Source organism: Argiope bruennichi, chromosome 4 (assembly GCF_947563725.1).
Source record: "Argiope bruennichi chromosome 4, qqArgBrue1.1, whole genome shotgun sequence".
NCBI lineage: Eukaryota > Metazoa > Arthropoda > Arachnida > Araneae > Araneidae > Argiope > Argiope bruennichi.
The window spans coordinates 47,440,980-47,460,767 of NC_079154.1; the positions used below are offsets into that span (position 1 = coordinate 47,440,980).

At 29.1% G+C, this 19,788-nt stretch overlaps 1 protein-coding gene across 1 annotated transcript in view; it reads right to left on the reverse strand.

The window, feature by feature from the left end:
* The window catches only part of LOC129965740 (uncharacterized), a 64,009-nt gene that overhangs the window by 8,811 nt on the left and 35,410 nt on the right, over nt 1-19,788 (reverse strand). Inside the window, exons 5-7 of the mRNA XM_056079877.1 lie at nt 3,923-4,445; nt 2,238-2,375; nt 326-470 (exon numbers count right to left, since the gene is read on the reverse strand). Of these exons, the coding sequence (XP_055935852.1) occupies nt 326-470; nt 2,238-2,375; nt 3,923-4,445 (806 nt within the window). The remainder of the gene's footprint in view (nt 1-325; nt 471-2,237; nt 2,376-3,922; nt 4,446-19,788) is intronic.

The following is a 19,788-nucleotide window of genomic DNA, read 5'->3' on the forward strand; positions in this document are numbered from 1 at the left end:
TATATGATATATTTTGGGTGGAAAATATTTTAATAAAGATATTCATCTAAAGTTTGCACCTTTTAAAAAAAAACTAATTCCGTTTTCTAAATAGGAGTTCTTTTTTTTATGACACAATTCGCATAATACCTGAATTTTTTTCAAGAAACTATCGACCCGCCTTGCAGGATGGTTAATATTATTTTTTTATTGAAGACAATGAATCCTTAATTTGCAAGTTATGGTTAGAAACAGATCTAGTAGGATGTAAATATGAATTTTGTCTATCATATATTTCCTCAGATACGTATGACTCCTATAGTTTGAGAGAAGGAAAAAGGCTTACCGATAGCCTCCAGGTGCGAGGAACCTAGGGCCCAGGCTCCTCCATCTGTGGTGAGATATTCCATGAATTCGTTGAGGTCCTTGTTTTCTTCTGGGGTCAGTTTCCCCTCTACTAGTTCCATGATGCGTCTCAGCAATTCAGGACCCTGGGAAAAAAAAATCCGCCTAAATTTCGAGCCTCTAGTATGAAAGATCACAGAATGTTAAAATTTAGACTTGATTGAGTCGGTCATTGCCTTCGATGTGGTATTATTTTTACATCAAGCATCAAAGAACACGCGCTTAAAAGATTTCCATGATAACAGAAATTAATACGACATTCTATTTTGGAATCTATGAAAAAGAAGCATTTTTAAAAAAAATTAAAACTTGAAACATTTGCAAAAGTGCAAGATGGAATAGTAAAATTAGTTTGAATTTCATTACAGCAATAAAAACCATAGTTACAAATTCATTTATATTTGATTTTTAATAATTCATTAAACATTTTTAAAAATTCATGGAAATGAGATTTGGATAAACTGTAAGACTAATTTTTGTATTTTAAATCGGTGTAAAATTGTTTTCTGTAAAATAATACGTTTCAAAGTTATTGTGAAAAAAAATAAAAATTCCATTTTCCTTTTAATTAATTAAAAATCTAATGAAAATTTTCAAAACTCTTTCTTATCTAGGACAGCAGAACGTTTTCTTATCTAATAAAATGCCAAAAAAGCAAGATGTAACTGAAAGCCAGATTTAGAGAACATAGAACCAATAGCACTATGGACAACGATATATTCTATAGAGTGTTTGTAAGAAACATGCCATATTTTACAGCACACATCATGCAATTTACTGAAAATATATGACTCTAAAAAGATTATCAATTTAAAAAATGAAAATGAAATTAGACGAAGAAATATATAAAAAACTTAATAATTAAAAATATTTTTTGACGCAAGTTCAGAAGCAAATAATGAAATTTCTTTTCTGATTTTCATATAAATAAATTAATTGCTTAGTTGTTCTGTCGATCGACATTTCCAGTCATTTCTTTATTTTATTTAATTGATCTGACACATATTTACTTCCAATTTAAATTAATAAATATTATCTTCATTGCACAAATATTACTTGGTTTAAGCATGTATTGGAGACGTCAATTGTTCAATTGAATTGTGGCAACAAATCGCTACAGATGAAGTAAAATCACATCCCATATATGGAGGAAATTTAGTGCAACGGTTTTCAGTAGTTTAGCCCAAGGAATAAATGAAATTTATTTCATTTATAAATTTATTATTATCATTTCAATTGATTTACCTCGGGAATAACCATTTAAAGTAGTCAAGTGATTCAACAACTAAAAGAATATACTTCATCTTTTCAGAAGAATTAGGCGATTTAGGAATTAGGAATCTTTAGAAGACTTAGGAAACTTAGGAATCAAGAATTTTCAAAAGAATTAGAATTAAGAATCTTTTAGAGCACAAAGTAAACGAAGGGATTGTGAAAGCACGAGAAAAGAATGCAAAACATTCTGAAAATGTCACGCGGAAAAAAGAGAGATAAAAAAAATAAAGCTTCAAAACGATGCATTATGTTCGTACAAAAAATGAATGACGTCTTTAAATATAGCTCAAGAAATTTAAAAGATATCTTGAAATAATTTTTTTTAACTTAAAGATTCATCAGAAGAAGGTGGTGCAAAATTCAACAAAATTCTTTCGAATGGTATGAGAACTTCTATAACTTATACAATTCCTCATCCCGTTCGAAAGTTAAGCAAAAGTCGTATTGGAATAAATTAGATCTCCAATGTTAAAAAGACGAGAATCATTGACTTAAACTATTCATGAAGAATTGGGTTCCGACATACTCAATAACATATATTGCTACTTCACAGATATCTAGATTGAATTGTCACTTACGTCGACATTTGGGAAGAGCACAGGTGGGTCTTCGTACCTCCTTGCCCTTCTAGGCGTGAAATTCGTCTGTCCATCTTCCTCATCGTCCAAGTGGACACGAGCAGCTCCATTGCTAGCCTCAACTCCATTGCTCGCTTCCTGCAAAAAAATATTCAGTAAAAAACTGCATCTTTGGTATGACCGAGTCATTAAGAAACCTTAGTGATCTGATAAAGGATTGGTCGGAGATGCGTGAGTTCAAGATCTACTAAATAGGAATAAGCTTCAATAAATTCGAAGATTAGTTTTTTTTTTTTTTTTTTTTTTTTTTTGTAAATATTGCAAGTTTCAATTATATGATAATTTTATTTTTTGGGATTAACGTTTTTTAAATGAACATTAGAAAGTTCTAGTTCCATATATTTGATATTTTTAAGTATTATTGATGCACTTATCCATGAATGTCTTCTCTAATAATATCAGTTCACACTTGCAATATGAAGTCATTTGTTTTGTAGTTGAAAAAATGGAATTTTATAATTATTTTTCACTCTCCTTTGATGCGCTAGATTTTCGAAATTTTGTTCGCATATGGTTCTTAATATAATATATAATTTCAATATTTTCGAAACTTAATTATCTGTAAATAATTTAATTTTATTTGACTCCACATGAGTAATAATTAATTTGAGAGAAAAATACAATTAAGAGGTACCATAATGCTTGTAATAAAAAAAATAACTAATTGAAAAAATCAGAATTAGAAAATTTAAAAAATGGTATTTTAATGTACTAATAAAAATGCTTATAAAATTATTTTTATTAAACTTATTCTATTATTAATTGTCTTACTTTTGTAAATTGACACTAATAAGCAATGCATACTATCTTTTTTGTCATTAATATCTCCTGATCCTGCTTATAGCATACGATGTTGAAATATGTACAAATTATTTCATTTTAGATATCTATCAGGTGAATAAAAAAACCCCCATTAATATAATATATAATTTCAATTAATTTAGCTATTATAGTATCACAGAACAGGTACATGGTACTAAAATGAAATACATAGAAATGTATTAAAATGTATGAAAAACGATGCCTTTAACTTTATAAATAAAATTTCCTCTTACGTCAATTCCTCATCTGCCTTATAATAGACAAACAGATCAGAGGATTGAAGTAGTGTTTGAAGACGAGTTAACTAGGAGACGATAGTACAGGTTCAAAACATTTTCTTAATGTACACTCAGTCTGGTTGAAATCATAAAAATGAAATGTGCTGAATCCACCTCACTGCTTTTTTTCTGAATAGAGTAATTTTATTACTTCTAAATAATGAAGCATTCACCTCATGTCAAAACATGAGTTACACTGGTCGAAAATTTCACTTGGATTGTCTGAGAGTCAAGCGAATCTTTTGTGTCCGAAACACTGAAATGATGTCCCAATTGTCTAATTTTGCGAACTTATATTATAAAATATGGCAAACACGTGCCGGATATATGTGAATATTTCCTGTCACAATAGGGTATCTTCATTTCTTGTAAATGACGACATTTATTCGATAAAAAGATTCTATAAGTGTTTTTATCTGTTTCTCCCTTACTTTCACCACTCTACATAATACCCAACGACAAAATGATACTGTGATAAATAAGACATTAATCACCATTGAAATAGTATATCGATTTTGTCCCTACCTGTGGGAGACCCAGAGGTTCAGTGGGTTCTGCAGCTCCAGTACCGTTACTCATGATATTTGTTTGTTCGGGCTGGTTCTGCTTTTGTGGTTGTGGTTTCTGAGGGACAGGGGGAGGAGCAGATGCTGCTGCTGCTGCTGCTTGTTCTTGAGAGTTCTGTGCTTCCTCGATTATCTGCTGAGGTTGCTGTTGTTCAGTGGGTGGAGATTTGTCTTTAGGTTTTTGTTGAGGTTGTTCCACAGGTTGTGGCTGCTCTTTGGGTTTCTGTTGGGGTTGTTCAATTAGCTGTGGCGGTTCCTTTTGCCTCTGTTCTGTAGACGATTCTTTAGATTTTGAATGGCCGTTCACTCCGGCAGACGATTTTTTCCTCCTTGTTCCGTTCTGCTGAGGCTTCGGTGCGGGGTCGTGCCCGTTGCGTTGCTCCTCGGCCACCCGTTCGGAGTTTCCAAAGCTGATTCCTCGAGAACCTTCGGCCCTGAGGCTCAGCTTGTTGAAATATTCTTTGAGGGCGTTACTGAGGGTCCTAAAAGAGATATAAAAAGGAATCAGATCCAGTGAACCATAAATAGAAGTGTAATGGTCTGTGAATCATTAACGGTTTTTCCCTTTACTGGTCATACAGGAGTCATTGTTACAGCGACATGAAATAAAAAGAAATATAAGAATATTAGAACGTGACGAAATTACTACAAAATCTTTGAGATTACCTGGCGTTCAAGATTTAATATTTTCCGCCCCTCCTCTATTAAATTTATCGTTCAATTTGCTTTGGTTAAAGCCAATTCTGCTTTCTCAACCAATAAGCTGGTAAACATCTGGACTAAAATATTTTTATTTTCTATAAAAAAATGACGCCTCTAAAAACTTTTTAAAAATATTAAATTTTATTTTTAATTTGGTAACATAATAAATAGTGTCAATTCAATATACAACATTTTGTCATTGTATTTTCATCAGAAACCTTCATTTGAGTAGAATAAAAGACAAAATAAAATCGCATTGTTTAAATGTTTAACTGTCAATAAAAACAATCTATTAATGCTGAAAGAAATGATCAAGGCTTCTGGGTTTATCTTCAGGGAACTATTTGATTATAATAATCTTTCGTGAAGTTGTAATTTTGTTACTTTTAAGTAACTTTTGGGGATTTTTATTTAGTATAAGAACTTCAGAATGTTTCTTTTACGTATTAAATAAACTAATATATAGTAAATATTTAAGATCCTGTATTTCGTCTGCTTTTCTATTATTTTATATTAATAATTTGATGCTTTTATTTTGATTTGGTAATGTCAAAAAGATTGGTTAAAGTAGTGTTTAAATGCTTTTCAGGGATTTTTTTTTAAAAAAAAAAAACATACTGAATTTTTGTATTTCTTAACATTCCCCATTTTATATGTTGCTTGATATAATGCCAATATAATGTCATGTATGAATTTGCATTTATAAATTTAACTCTTCCCCTGCAATTAGAACATTGCATTCTATATCATCCTCATCTATACCGCGGCGTAGCTAAGTAAGTAACGTCTAAGTATCATAAAATTTTCACCTCAAGTTGATATTTGTGGTTTAGCTATACAGTGGCCATCATTAGTGGCTCAGCAATGGATGTCGCATCGTTTTTACACCTCCTCATCATATTTGAACCAAAAAAGTGCATACATTTTATATCCATGGCGCTTTCTATGACTGGCTCACCGGGATCTTTAAAAGCCCCCCTCTCACTCTGTCATTACAAAACTATATTTCTGCTGTTTTAATCAGAATGTCTAGATACTCATTTCAATCGGCAGGGAACAATCAATTAAATATAGTGAATATGCATAGGTACTCGATTTAGCAGAGTGCAGTAAAGAATTTTCATATAAACACAATAACAACTGTAAAATTCTTTGCAAACTGAGTAGATAAAAGTAAAGTGTTAATAATGATAAATTTTGAATTTCAGCCTTAACTAGCGTCTTTAGCACTTAGCGCGGGTAGAAAAAGTCTTTACGATGAGTAAGCAAGAAATTCCTCTCATTCCTAACTGAAAAAAAATATTTCAGCTTCTAGAGCTTTATGGTTACGGGTAACATATTGTTTCCGAAATTGAAACAATCGGGTTCTATTTTAAGGTGTCGTCACTTTCACCTTCATAATTCTTGAAGGAGCAAAAATGCCATTTGTTCTCCTAATCTGTTGGCGCGGCCTTTAAAAGCAAGAATTCTGACAGTTGAATCAACTGCTTTTCCCTATAAATATTGTCTTATTCTATTGCTTTATTTCAAGGCATATATGTTTATCAACGGAGATAGAGAGTGCACTGGAACTGATAATCAAATCATTGCCATTTCCGATCCAAACTAACTCTTCATGTTAGTTTGGCTCGGAAGCTTGATAACTGCGGTGTCTACTAGGGTGTGAAGTTTGTGATTTAAAAGCTGTTCAAAGTAATGAAATCTGTACTAAAAATAGTCAATTTTTTTTAGCCACGTATTTTTAAAAAGTGACGTTTTTCTTAAATAGCCTGAACTTGAAAGCACATAACTTCAGATGAAATAACATATTTTTAATAAAGTTTTGAATAGATCAATATCTTATTTATGAAGTATGCAAATATTATTTTCGATGGATTTAATCATCCTGCATCGCGGTGAAATGAAGAAGATATCGTGTGAAACAATACTCTGTTCTCCGAACTCTCCCCCCTCTTACACCAGAAGGATGTTTGAATCTCTTAAGCAACGAATATGTGATAAAATCGAATTTCGAATTCATAGACTCTTTCATCACCTGTCTACAAAGCACAAGCATAGGGGGAAAAAAAGGGGGAAATTCTATTATAAGCATGTATTCATAGAATCTGAAATATAACAAGGGTTAATTTGTTTAACAGTAAAGCTAAATAAAATCTTTATTAAAAATTTGAATTAGTTGAATAAATTTTACATTATTTTTCACCAGTATGAGTTCGTATGAACTACATTTTTCGATTATATAGTTATTTACCATGTTCATCAACATGTAAAATTCCTGATCGAGTGCTGATCTTCGAAACGATTGAATTGAAATTTATTGCTGAAAATCACAAAGCCATATGACAATACCATCTCGGAAACTTCTCTTGTCTTATCATGAAGTGAATTTCAGTCCAGAAATTTCTAATCACTGAAGGGAAGAGTAGGGTGTCAAAACAGAGCAGGAAGTCGAAAACCAGGACATTTTGATTCTTAATCATTTATTCTAATAACAGCTCAAGCCTATTTATAAATATTCAAATTATGATTTTAAACAATTTTTTCCCTAATATAAAGATATCAAATTCTATGCAAAGGAATCAGACTGTGGAATTTTTCAGAAACTACTGCTTATAGAAGTGTATTAAAAATATTTAGAAATATGGCAGAAATTTTTAGAATGATATGTGAAACCATGGGATGTAACTACTTAATTATGAAAAGCTTTTATAAAAGATTTTATTTTGTACTAATATCATATCGGAGGAAACCATAATCTCAAATATCCTCTGAATACTAACCCGGTCAGGTAAATTTTATACGAGTGCAGAGCGATGATGGATTATGAAGAGAAATACATCTGTATCTACTGTTCGTTATGATAGTGAAATGTTTCAGACTGATTTTGTTACAGTAGCAGAAGGTGTTTTGCGCTGTAAAAGCGTCTGTGTCTTACTTATTTTGTGTTCTCCGTTCATCTACGTTAGTGCAACAGTTTAAAGTAAGATGGTATCTGTTTTAGCTAAACTGAGGACTGTATTACTCAATTGTTGACTATTGTGGCTTTTCCTCTCCAATTCTGAAGATAAATGTCATGAAGACGATAGAATTCATTTCATGGAACCATTTGCCAACAAACCTCCTCATACAACTGTCCTCAGATTTCGGTTGTCTTCAGGAGTTGGAGAGTTATTGTATCAGAAACAAGACTCGATATTACTAGATACTCCCAAAATCATAATTTTTTAAAGAATATTTTTGGCATAATATCGTTTTTAAAATCATATTATGTTTACACATAAGAATGAACTCAAAGTGAAAATTAGAAAATAAAAGGAATAATAATGGAAAATGCAGAATCTTGGTGGGGTCTTTGAATCTCAATACATATTCGAACTTCCAGGAAAAACGAAGTAAAAAATTCAAAAGCGATTCGAATCGCTAGTCCAATCTAAGGGCTTTATGCCCGATTCCTTTATCCTTACTCTATTTTTAAAAATTTATTCTTAATTATACAGCATTAAAACGCATACATATAATTAAAATTGTTCTTTGTAATTGTAAAATTAGAAAATTTTTATATAATCGCAATTTTAAAATGTGTATGAAAACAGTAGCTAGACATGTTCAAGTATTTTAGTAAAAATATAGTGAATATAATAGTTATATTACAGTTAATATTAAATTTTTAAAAATCAAAATTTGGAAAAAAAAGTGCACGAAAATGAAACTGATATAACCAAAAGGCTAATTTTTTGAATTTTAAAGCAATATAAAGATTTAATTTGCACGATTTCATGCCTTGAAGTTACTGAGGAAAAAAGTGAACATTTCGTTTGATTTTTAAAAATTAAAAATATAACTAAAATTTGTAAAAATTATCTTTTTTTGTGATTTGTAAAAATTATCTTTTTAAAATTATCTTACTCCCAATTCCCGTTATCGGTAATAAGGTTTGCCCTGTAGAGCGTTTTCAACGACTTTTGTATTATATATGTTGCAATTTGTAGATAGTCTAAAAATATCAAACATCAATATGTTAAAAACTAGTTCCTAGAGGCATATAATATGCTAATGATATGGAATGAAATGTATACAATTCAAGAAAGAATTTATACAAATTTTTTTCTTTAAACTTTGTATTAAATTTAGTCTTTAAATAGATGTTGGAATAATAAAATGTAAAAAGAAAATAGCAATAAAATTGTAAGTAGAAGAAGGAAGCTGAAAGTTACATTGAAGCAATGTACATTTTGATTTGTACTTTATATTAGTCCGAAGCTGATTATCATGCGTGCATGCCTAACTGAAAATTTGTAAATCCGCCGTAAAGTGAAATATACAGCTGGAAAGTGACAACAGTACTTCTATTACATTATAAGTACAAAACTTCAAATGGATTATTGGACGATAATATGGCAATGATTTCATGTAGAAACAAAACCTTGGATGTAATATGACGCTAGTCGAAAAAATTAATCATATTTTCATTAGTTATGAAAATGAAAGTAATTATTATAAGAGTAAAACAGGAGAAAAAAAACCCTTGAAAATTTAATAATATATGAATCACAAACTAAAAGCATTCATATAAACATTCATATTCTTATAAAAGCATTCACCAAATTAAAAACTAATCAATATAAAATCATTAATCTTATATTCAAATATTTTTGGGGAGCTTTCAACTGAATTATTATAATAGAAATTATAAAATAGTTAGCATAATTAACAATGCAAGTAAGATTTAGGGGAAAAAAAATAAAACGATCCAACAATTTTACGTTTTTAGAATCCTAGTTATATTGGAAACACAAATCTGTTTAGGATGTATTAGAAAATAGTCGTCTTTGTCGGCCAGTTGATTTACCGAGAAAATTGCTTGTATTTAATTCAATTAAATCTACTTTGAAATGCCTCTTCACATTACCAAAAATACCAACAATGATTAATCGCTGACGTTAAACATCAAGATGGCAGACAAAATAAATAATAAAATAAATAGGATTGCTAGAAGAATTTTTAGATATTTGATGATTGCGATTCTTTCAATATAAGCATAAAAGTATAATCGGTATTACAGTGTATTATTTTAATGATTTTACATTTGTTTTATTCAATGTGTATATGAACCCTCCTAATGGAGTGCAGTCCCATGATACCATAGAGATTTATAAATATAATCACATTCATTTATCTTCTAACTTTCGCTTTATTATACTTTATTATTCCCTTATAAATTGTGCAGATATCTATATATAAATTGTGCAGAATTCTGCTTCTTTAGCATTCAACAATGAAACAAAATCATGCACTTAAATATTTGATGATATATGAAAACTATTGGGATTTTAAGACACCAGTATCATCTATTTTTAAAAATGAAACAATAAATAATTTTTTAAAATTATGAAAATTATAAAAAAATTGATATAATTAAAAAAGTAAAATTTAAAATGACAAAATAGTTTTAGTGTTGTTTTATTTTCGGAAGTTATAGAAAAATGTCAAAATTCCATATAATTTCTAATTGTTATAATTAAAATTTAAAAGAAATCGCTTCGAGATGTACATTTCCATCTTCCAAAGTATATTTGTGCGGAATTCGGTAACTCTAAACCAAACGGTCTATCCTGTAAAGTGCCGCATACACACAGGCACACATTAATTATGTCGTATTAATTATGTTTTGTTCATTACATCATCAAAATGTTTTGAATTGCTTTAAATTTGCATGTTTATTGCATTTATTTAGCATGTTATGGGATATGCAAAAATGAATGAAAAAATATACAGTCTACAAGAAAATTATTTATTCTTTTAAAATACACCTAATTTAACTAATTATAATATGCAATAATATATATTTTTGAAGTATAGAAACATTTTTTTTATTTATAGAATTTATTCGATGAGAAAACAGTAGTCATCTTCTATGAATATTAAATAGAATTATCATCGTTTTTTTTCTTTTTCAACTTTGCCTTTAAATCTATTTTTCACATATGCAATATTGCACTATCATAGTTCTGATGTATATCTGCATCACAATCTGAAATATATTCAAATACTTTTTTAAATGCCACAATATTTTTTTCACATAAGAGGAATAGCTCTGATTAAAGTAAGTGACAGTTTCTTAAGCGTAAACTGTATAACAACCATATTTCATAACCGGGAACTTCTGATCGGTTCTTTCTTTTTATCTAATGACTGAGTTTGTGAATGTTAAACATGTCAATGTTTGTTTTGTCAATCTTAAATAATAAAGGCATTTCTTGTATCATAATTGAAAATCCAAGAAAATTAATAAAAATATTTCTTTTTTTTTTTTTTTACAAAATAGTAAAAAAAAGTATATTTAATAAATATGAATTCAGTCCAGCGATGTATGTTACTTAAACCTAAAATATATTTTAAAACGTCTTTCACCATTTACTTAGATCATTATAACGTAATGGTATCAAACATAAATGTACCATGATTCATCTATTAAATGTCCAGGATGCAGTTCCACTAAAAAAAGAAACATGATTTGCTTAACACACATAAATTAGTTTATTTAATTTTTGTATAATAAATATATTAGAATGTGATGATGTCTTATTTTTTTAGTCAAATAATTTAAAATCCGTTATTATTATTATCAAATGAGCAAACCCAAATGGATTATTATTATTATTATTATTATTAAGAATCCTGTCTTTGTTATTCCTTAAAACTGTAGAATTGAGCTTCTATAGCATTTGATTTAAATTAAAAAAATCGGTTTATTGGAAAAGCATATGGAGTTACACGCAGGCATTCCATTCAAATAATAATTAAAAATAACTCTAATTTCATTTAAAAAAGAATAAATCGGTAAAAATAAAAGACAGAGCCGATAAATTATTGAGCATAAAAATTTCATACTAAAATGCATTTTACAATAATCTAAAGTTACGCTTTGCCGCCGTATATTTTTCTCTTAAATATCGAAATTTATTGGCAAAAAGCGATTTTTGATGATTATCAAATATTTTACAACATCAAGGATAATTACCACACATTTCTCTGTTTTTGGTTGATCGAGGTTCATTGTCTAGATTATATAATAGGTCTCTTATTGCTCAACTTATAGCATAAAAGAAACTAACATTTCGGTCCCGTTATCTTTTTTGGAACGGAACTTGATTTTTCGGTGAATGAACGGCTACTTAATGAACGTGGATTCTGCATAATAATGAATGATCTTAGCACAGGCACCGAGAGACAAAGAACATTCGTACTCACCTCTACATCCGCGGAGAACTGCACGCAAATAGTAGAGGCAGGCGTCCGCTGCACATACGGGGTGCAGCAATCCAAACTAACGCACCGTCCTGAAATAGATTTTCCTTCCCAATTTTGTTCTGGAGAAATACGATGAACTCATCTCCCTCGTCTGCTGAAGAAAGGGTTCTTCACCGAGGCATGTGTCTCGACATCCACTATCTGCCTGCTGACTAGTTTCTCCAACCCCAAAGTACGTCTTCGTCATTATTACGATTCAAAGGAAACGTTTCATTTTTGCTATCTGAGTAATGGACAAAGTCTCTGAAGATCGTATCCGTTTGCTAACAGAATTTGCGCAAGCATTTGTCAACTGAACCATACAGCGTTCGAAAAAGTAACATTCAGATCGTGTTGTAATAGTACTGCTCTTCAGAATATTTCGGTAGAAGTTTCTTGCGGTTGTTAAAGAAAGATAACTCAGTGATAGAAATAACCATCTTCAGAGATGGAAAGAATTAAAATAAAAATTCTAAAACATTTTTTCCTGTTTAAAAAGAACAAAAGTATAACTTCTACCAGTTTTCTATTTTTAACAGGAAAGGAATTTCTTTATGTATTCTTTTCGTATATGTGCTATCCCATTTCATTTGCCGAAGATGGACTTCCATTTTGAGAAATATATAGAAAAAGAAGAAAGAAAAAGAAAAGACCCGTTTCAAAACGTCTTAAAAAACTTTTTAAAAGCTTTTTCAATTCTTTATAAAAGTTGATTTAACTATTCTAAGCTTTTTTTTTCTAAAACTTTCATGAAATGATTTATTAAAGACAGAATAAAAGAAAAAGGAAAAGTAGAGGTGAAGTAGGCTTTTAATTTTTTGTCTATCAATCAGAGGAAGAGTTGGAAGTTAAAAATAAAACAGAATAATAAAATGAATAATTGTAAAAGCACGCTAAAATTCCTTTTATAAAAACAGCAGGGAAAAATAACATGAAGTACTTAAAAGAAATCAAATGAATTGATTTGAGCAAAATTAAATTAAATTTAATTAAAAAGCAAAAATGCCAATTGTTAGATTCAGTCCAATATTTACAATAATTTTATAAAACTAATATTTATTTCACTACAGGATTTAATTTGATAGTAATTTAAATTTCAGCCACTAATATGTTTGCATCATTTAAAACATTAATTACTTCTCGAAATTTTTTATCATATTAATATTTATTCGGCAAAAATCTTATTTTCCTCAAATTTTATGTTTTTAAGCGAAGTTAAAACATCTATATTCACAGAAAAATGACGTTATTTTGATATTCTAATATCATCTCACGGATGTCTTGATGTCAGTACTGTCTTGAACATGTAAAAAGTTTACTTTGATCACAATTTAAAGTTTTGATTATTTATCGAAGATACATGATAGAATTTAATTTTTATTTTTGGAAAATAAATTCTTTAAGCTCTAGAATAATTATCTTTAAAATAGATTTAAAAAAAAAAACAGATGAGAAAAACATCTCTAATCACTTTTAAAACTATACTTACTTTAACTGTGTATTAAATTAATCGATTTTTCTAAAATAAGAGATAAATATATAAAAATTCGTGCGAGTTGCGATGAATTGGACTTTTTAAAAATGTAGTTATAATCAATGTACTACGATGATCTAAAGTGAAGCATACTGTAGCACAAATAAAAGGAAGTAACTTAAATGACGCAATGTTTTGTAGTTTCCATTTTATTTTTCTTCCATTCGTTTAGATTAAGTATTTTGAATGAAAGTGGAGCTGTGTATATCTTGTCTATATAGCTGTTCGTGGGATACAAATGCTGTCTCATCTGTTAAAATATCCATATTGCTCAGATGGCGTTTTTTTTTTTTTTTTTTCGCTCTCTCATATTTGGGTTAAAAAAGGACGATAAACACACGAAATTTTAGCGCTCAGATACTCCTTGTTCCCATCCTCTGTCTTTATGGTACTGATTCATTCATTAGTCTATTGAGACTGTTTTCATATGATCTCTGAAATAATCAATAACGTCAATGTATGATTACTTTCATTTAAATATTTCTAACTGTAAGCTTGATGTATTTAGAAATAAAATATCTATTTCAATATAATTTAGATTTAAACAAAATAATCTAGATTCTGTGTATTTTAGTATAGTTCTTTTTACAAACAGATAGTAGCAGATAAAAATACGTGTGATACAATTCACCAGTGGCACTCGCAGTTTTCTGTAAGCTGTCAACTTAACTTATCATAAAACACATACAGAAAGATTTCATACTAGACCCATATGACGAATAGCTGGTTCTTCAGGGAATATTGGTTATGTTTAATTTCCTTTAAATCGCTCAAGATATCATTTCATGGCCATGGCTTCGTCAAATTGTATGACTTTAAAGCTGTGTTATCTTAATTACCGTACTTAAGTTTTGTTTATATACGTTTCTAATAAATACCAGCTTCATGGCATCATAACATTATGAAAAATGTATATGTCCGATTCATCTATCTTCTAAATTTCATAGATTTGTAACTTTACTTTTTTTTAATTCATATTTATAAACTCCACCGATTATTAAACAAAATCCTTCATCTTTAGCTTGATGATGATGATGATGTCGTGCCCGCGTTATCACGGAAAGGGGGTGCAGTAGCTTCTGAGGGTAAAGACCCCTGAGCACTCGAGGGCAGAAGTCTGACTTTAGCTCATATGAAGATGAAACTCGCACATTCGCTTGTACAACCCCTTTTTACAGGGTGGCACATTCACACACCTCACAGATAGAACACAGACGAAGAACAATCATGCCCGAACCTGGATTCGAACCCGGGACGCCCAGTTCACTGGGAAGATATCTTTAGCTTTCAACAAAGGATAAAATCAGCTCGATTAAATATTAGATGAAACAAGGAAAATGTTTTAAATTTCAAGGCAATAATATTATCTTTTTTTTTTTTTTTTTTTTTTTTTTTGAAATTAACTAAAAAATGTTTTTGAAAATTGCCAAAATTTAGAGAAAATGTACACGATTATTAAATTGGTATTTTCAAACTAATTTTTATATCATTAAATTTAAATTTTGCAGATATGTAAAATTAATTTTTATGCACTAATATTTTCTGAAGTTATTACGAATAAACGGCAAAACTTAATTTATTATTAATTGATTAAAATTATCATTGGAATTAAAAGAATCTCTCTAAGAGGATTTTTTACTCTCCAAAATATATATGAGCCTAATTTGGTAGTTATATCTCAATCGGACTAAAATAAACACACACACACATACACACACGCATTTATCTTTATTATAAGTATAGATTTCTCTATGAGTTTTTGATTCTAACCACAACGATTAACAAACAATATATTTATTTGCTTTTTCACTAGATGAATTACAAACTCGCAATGCAAACGCGATTGCACAAGTTTTTCTTGGATATGATTGGCAATATGAATAAGAAAACCGTGAATGAAGCCGTTATAAATTCAATATGAATTAAAGTTGATGTTAAGAATGGTGTTAATGTTGGAGTTCAGGAAAGATAACTATAATTTATTCCAAAATTTTATGCAATGGTATAATTTTGATCGAGAAATCGCATGCTAAACTTCATCTACTGTATTTTTTGTGTTCATGAACTAGCGTGTTCATAAACGCACAAAGAAGAAAACAGGAAAGTGAAACATGAAGGTTTGTCAAAATATAGAGGGCAAAATTTTCAACCATTACTATGATTTCTCTTTGTATGTATCATATTCAATGCGTGATCATATAGTCAGTGAGTGTTTTTTTAAAATTTATAATCAGATAAGTTTAAAACATTGAAATTCATAAAGGATATGGACTCATTTTATGATGATTATACTTTTTACTTTCTTCGTACACGTAGTACAGAAAAAGTTTAAAAGAATCAAAAAATTAGAAGAGATTTCGACGAATCTTCGCATTTTAGATCTCCCTGAGTACGAAAAACACATTTTTGACAAATGTTCATCTGTCTTTTTGTCTGTGATAAAGGCAACTAAAAAAAATTTGAGCTATACGGTTAAAATTTGGTATACGGTTTTTGCATCGAATTTGTAGAATTCCATCAAATTTTGAATAAAATTCATTCATAGGAGTCTATTTGTCTGATTGTTCAAATACACGATAACTACAAAATAAAGAAAGAGAGTTTAATTAAATTTGGTACATAGATTTAACATCTACAAGGTAGTCTCTGCCAAAGTTTGAGACAAAACCAACAACAAAATGACTGTTTATTAGTCTGTTTTTTCAGAAACATGTTAACGCTGTAACTCAAACACGCAATGACTTAAATATATCAAATTAGATATGGGATTTTGTGACAAGTGCAATTTTGTGGCAAATCTTTGTTTCAATTGATTGAGGAAAACGTGTCTAAAGTACAAATTCGATCTTCGGATATTATTAACCGCATGCTAGGGATTATTCGCAAAAATAAAACAAACTCGCCAAGAATCACACGATAGATTCAGTAATAATGCTAAATTCCCGCCAAAAGTTGATATTTCGTAACTATTATATTCTAATATCACGCAAGGCGTTTGTTCTCTGGCTTGACCAGTTTATTATAACCAGTTATTGTTTATTATACCAGTTATACCATTATTATACCAGTTATACCAGTTATTTGTTTGCTTTGTAGCAAGAAATTAAAAATGATACAAACTTTTGTTCATTTTTTTATATAAAACTTGCTTGAACGCTTGCCCCGAATTTAACTGGCTATTATTGTATACTGGTATTTATTCTAAAACACCAAGTTATACGTTCTGAATTTTGCAAATGCATTTACGAGTAAGAAAATAGTTTCAATACTAGTCAATGGAGTGGGTAGATGCCATGGCATTGATAAAGTATCCTATAATATTCTACTTAAAATTTATCTTCTGCCATTTTCTTTGTTTACTGTTCAACGTACTTGTGTTGGCAGGCTCCAGAAAATTTCGAAAGTGGGTGTGAATAGGACTCCTACGCAGTAACCGCGTCTTTTCTTTTGTCAGTTGCCGGAGTGAATTTCTATTCTCAGGTTTGGAAACATTCGAAAGTTTTGAAGTAATCGAAAGTTCTTTTCGTCGAAATACCGCGTCACTATTCCTTTTTGTTCTTTAAGATTATACCTAAAATTAAATATCACTCTAAACTGAAATTCAACTTAATTTTTGAATATCCACATGTGCAGGAGTATCAAAAAGTGCTGAATCATTTTAGAAAATAATGATTATTGAGAAGAGAAATTAAAATTAATATAATAATTTAATTTAAAATATTTATTTGATTAGAGGAAATTTCATTTGTTTAATTGATAATATTTCTGTTAATTAATATGAGAATCTCTAACAATAAACAAAACAAAAATTTGTGTCAGAGTCATCTACCATATTTTAAATTTCAAACTGCCATGACTCCTAAGTATTTTTGAGAAATTGAAATAAAAGTGTAAAAAAAAAATCAGAAACAGATATTACATCAACTTCTAAGTAGTAATAAATAGAACTAAAATAAATGCGTGTAATTAAAATTTAATAAAAATGTTTTGCAATTTGTGAAAATAAACAGAAAAATTTGTGAAAATAAACAAAAAATCAGACTTTATTTGTTTTTATTTTTTATTAAATTTTATAAATGAATGAAAAGCATATATTATCAAAATTTTTCTCAACATTGTTGTTTTCTCTTCTAGTTTCTCTTTTGATGTGATGTATTTTACGAAGTGCATTGATACAAAATCTCATTCTGTACTTTTAGAATTCGGTACTAGTATCCAAATAATCTAGAGCAAAATAGGATGTATCATAATAACCATCCATTGCGTTCTTTTATATGCTAAATCTAGCCCATCATAGAGAAAGTTATCGTAAGCTTACTCACACATCTGAACGAATTTAAGAAAAGAGATTAATTGTTTGTTTGTTTTTATTGATGTAAAAATTAAGTTATGAAAAAGAATTACAAAGCTGAGATTTAGCTCAATTTCAAACGCCATGGATTTTAGTTCTTTGTCTTGGTTCAGTTTTAGATTCTTTATCTCGAATAGAAAAAAAATACTTCAGGTTTCCCAATTTTGTACTTTAAGAATTAATTCGTTAGTTAAACTGTTCATATTAAAGTTTAAAAAGGATTAATTAGACTTTCTTTTAAAAATTATCTTCTACAAAATTTTCAATTCCCATTTTCGATATGCATAGTATTTAGCCATTTTATTTTAATGAACATTTCTTGTTCCATATCATAATTAATATCATCATAAGTGGACAGATAAAGTGGGCAGACGTCGCGGATTGTCAGGTATATTTCTTGATTTCAATCCTTTATTCCGCTTAAAAATCAAGTAAATTTAATTGAAAAGTTTTAAAGTGGTAGGAGTTTTCAATTTTTATTTATTTTTTAATGTTGAAGTCAATTATTTCTCAAATTCGTTACCAGATGCCGTCTTTGATACGGAAGCGTATTTTAATTTAATTAATTATTGATTGATAATTAGATTCAGAAAATATTAAAAGTAAGTACTTTTCATTGACAATTCGGAGATGGAAAAATTTTCAAACCTCTAGCACATTAAAAAGTAAGAGAAAAAAAATCAATTTTAAATTTCCATCTTTACAAACACGTGAAACAATTCAAGTGAAATAAAAATGTTTGAAAAATTCTGGCAACACTGAAAGAATTTATATAAGTTCTCCCTCATAACGAGAAATCATTTTCTTACAAATATGTTCTCGGCGTCGATTTCTGAATATATTTGGGACGTAATGATTATTTATTTTAAATTTCAGTAGCACTGCAAAAAAAAGCCAAGGTCTCATGCATTTAACATTTATAATAAATAAAAATAATTTTTTATTATATTTAATATTCATAATAAATATAATAAAAAAATATATAAATGCATTTTAATATTTATAATAAATAAAATTCTCTCTTTTAATACCAATTGTTATGCCTTTGAACAATTGTAAAGATTAGATTCTGATACCTGTTTAATCCATTTCTCTCTAATTGAAGGATTTATATAAAATTGTATTATATTACGAGGTATATTTGTTGATTTTTAAAGAAAATAATCTTTTATCTTTTCTAAAAAAAACTATTTACAACAAAAGAAATAAAAAGGTTGATTAACATGTAGTAAAGAGACAGTGTTTTTATGTTGAACAAATTTATAAATGAAATGATAAAAAAAAGCGATGAAAATAAGGCATCTGAGTGTAATACAACTGTGCTACTAATAGAGTCAGTAGTGGGTTTGAACGTTAGTTTAAACTAGTCCTAAAATTTACTATCAACTATGTATCATGAAGAGAATACTTAGGGTTTTACTGTCTTAAAAAGAATGTTTAGAGAGAAAAAAAAATGGTGCCAAGCTGACCTTTTATGCAAATGAAACAATTTGGCTTGTTTGACTTACAATGCAGTCTATTATATTTGATTTTCAAATTCTTTAAAAAAGTTTAGATGAAATAAGAAAAAAATAAAGAAAGTCTATTTGCGAATTTTTTCTATAATGAGAAATATATTGTTAATTTCACAGACCCAATAGAGAAGTAGAGACATATCTTTTCTCTCTTTTCTACAACAAATTGTCAAACACGCTAATGAATTTTTTTCACTCGCTGTTTAAGCTGCTAGGAAAGTAATCCAGAGTTTAGTTCTTTCTTTTCTAAATTTTCAGTTTGGGTTGACATTTTGTGACAGGACAATAGGTTTTCGCTCCAAACTCATGAATACAGGATGTCCCAAACAAAAGTTTTTTTCCTTTTCTTATGAGTTTTCATAATATCGCCAACCTTTTCTGTGAGGAAAGAGATATGCAGAAATAATGACAAAAAGTTTCAATGAAAGTTGAGG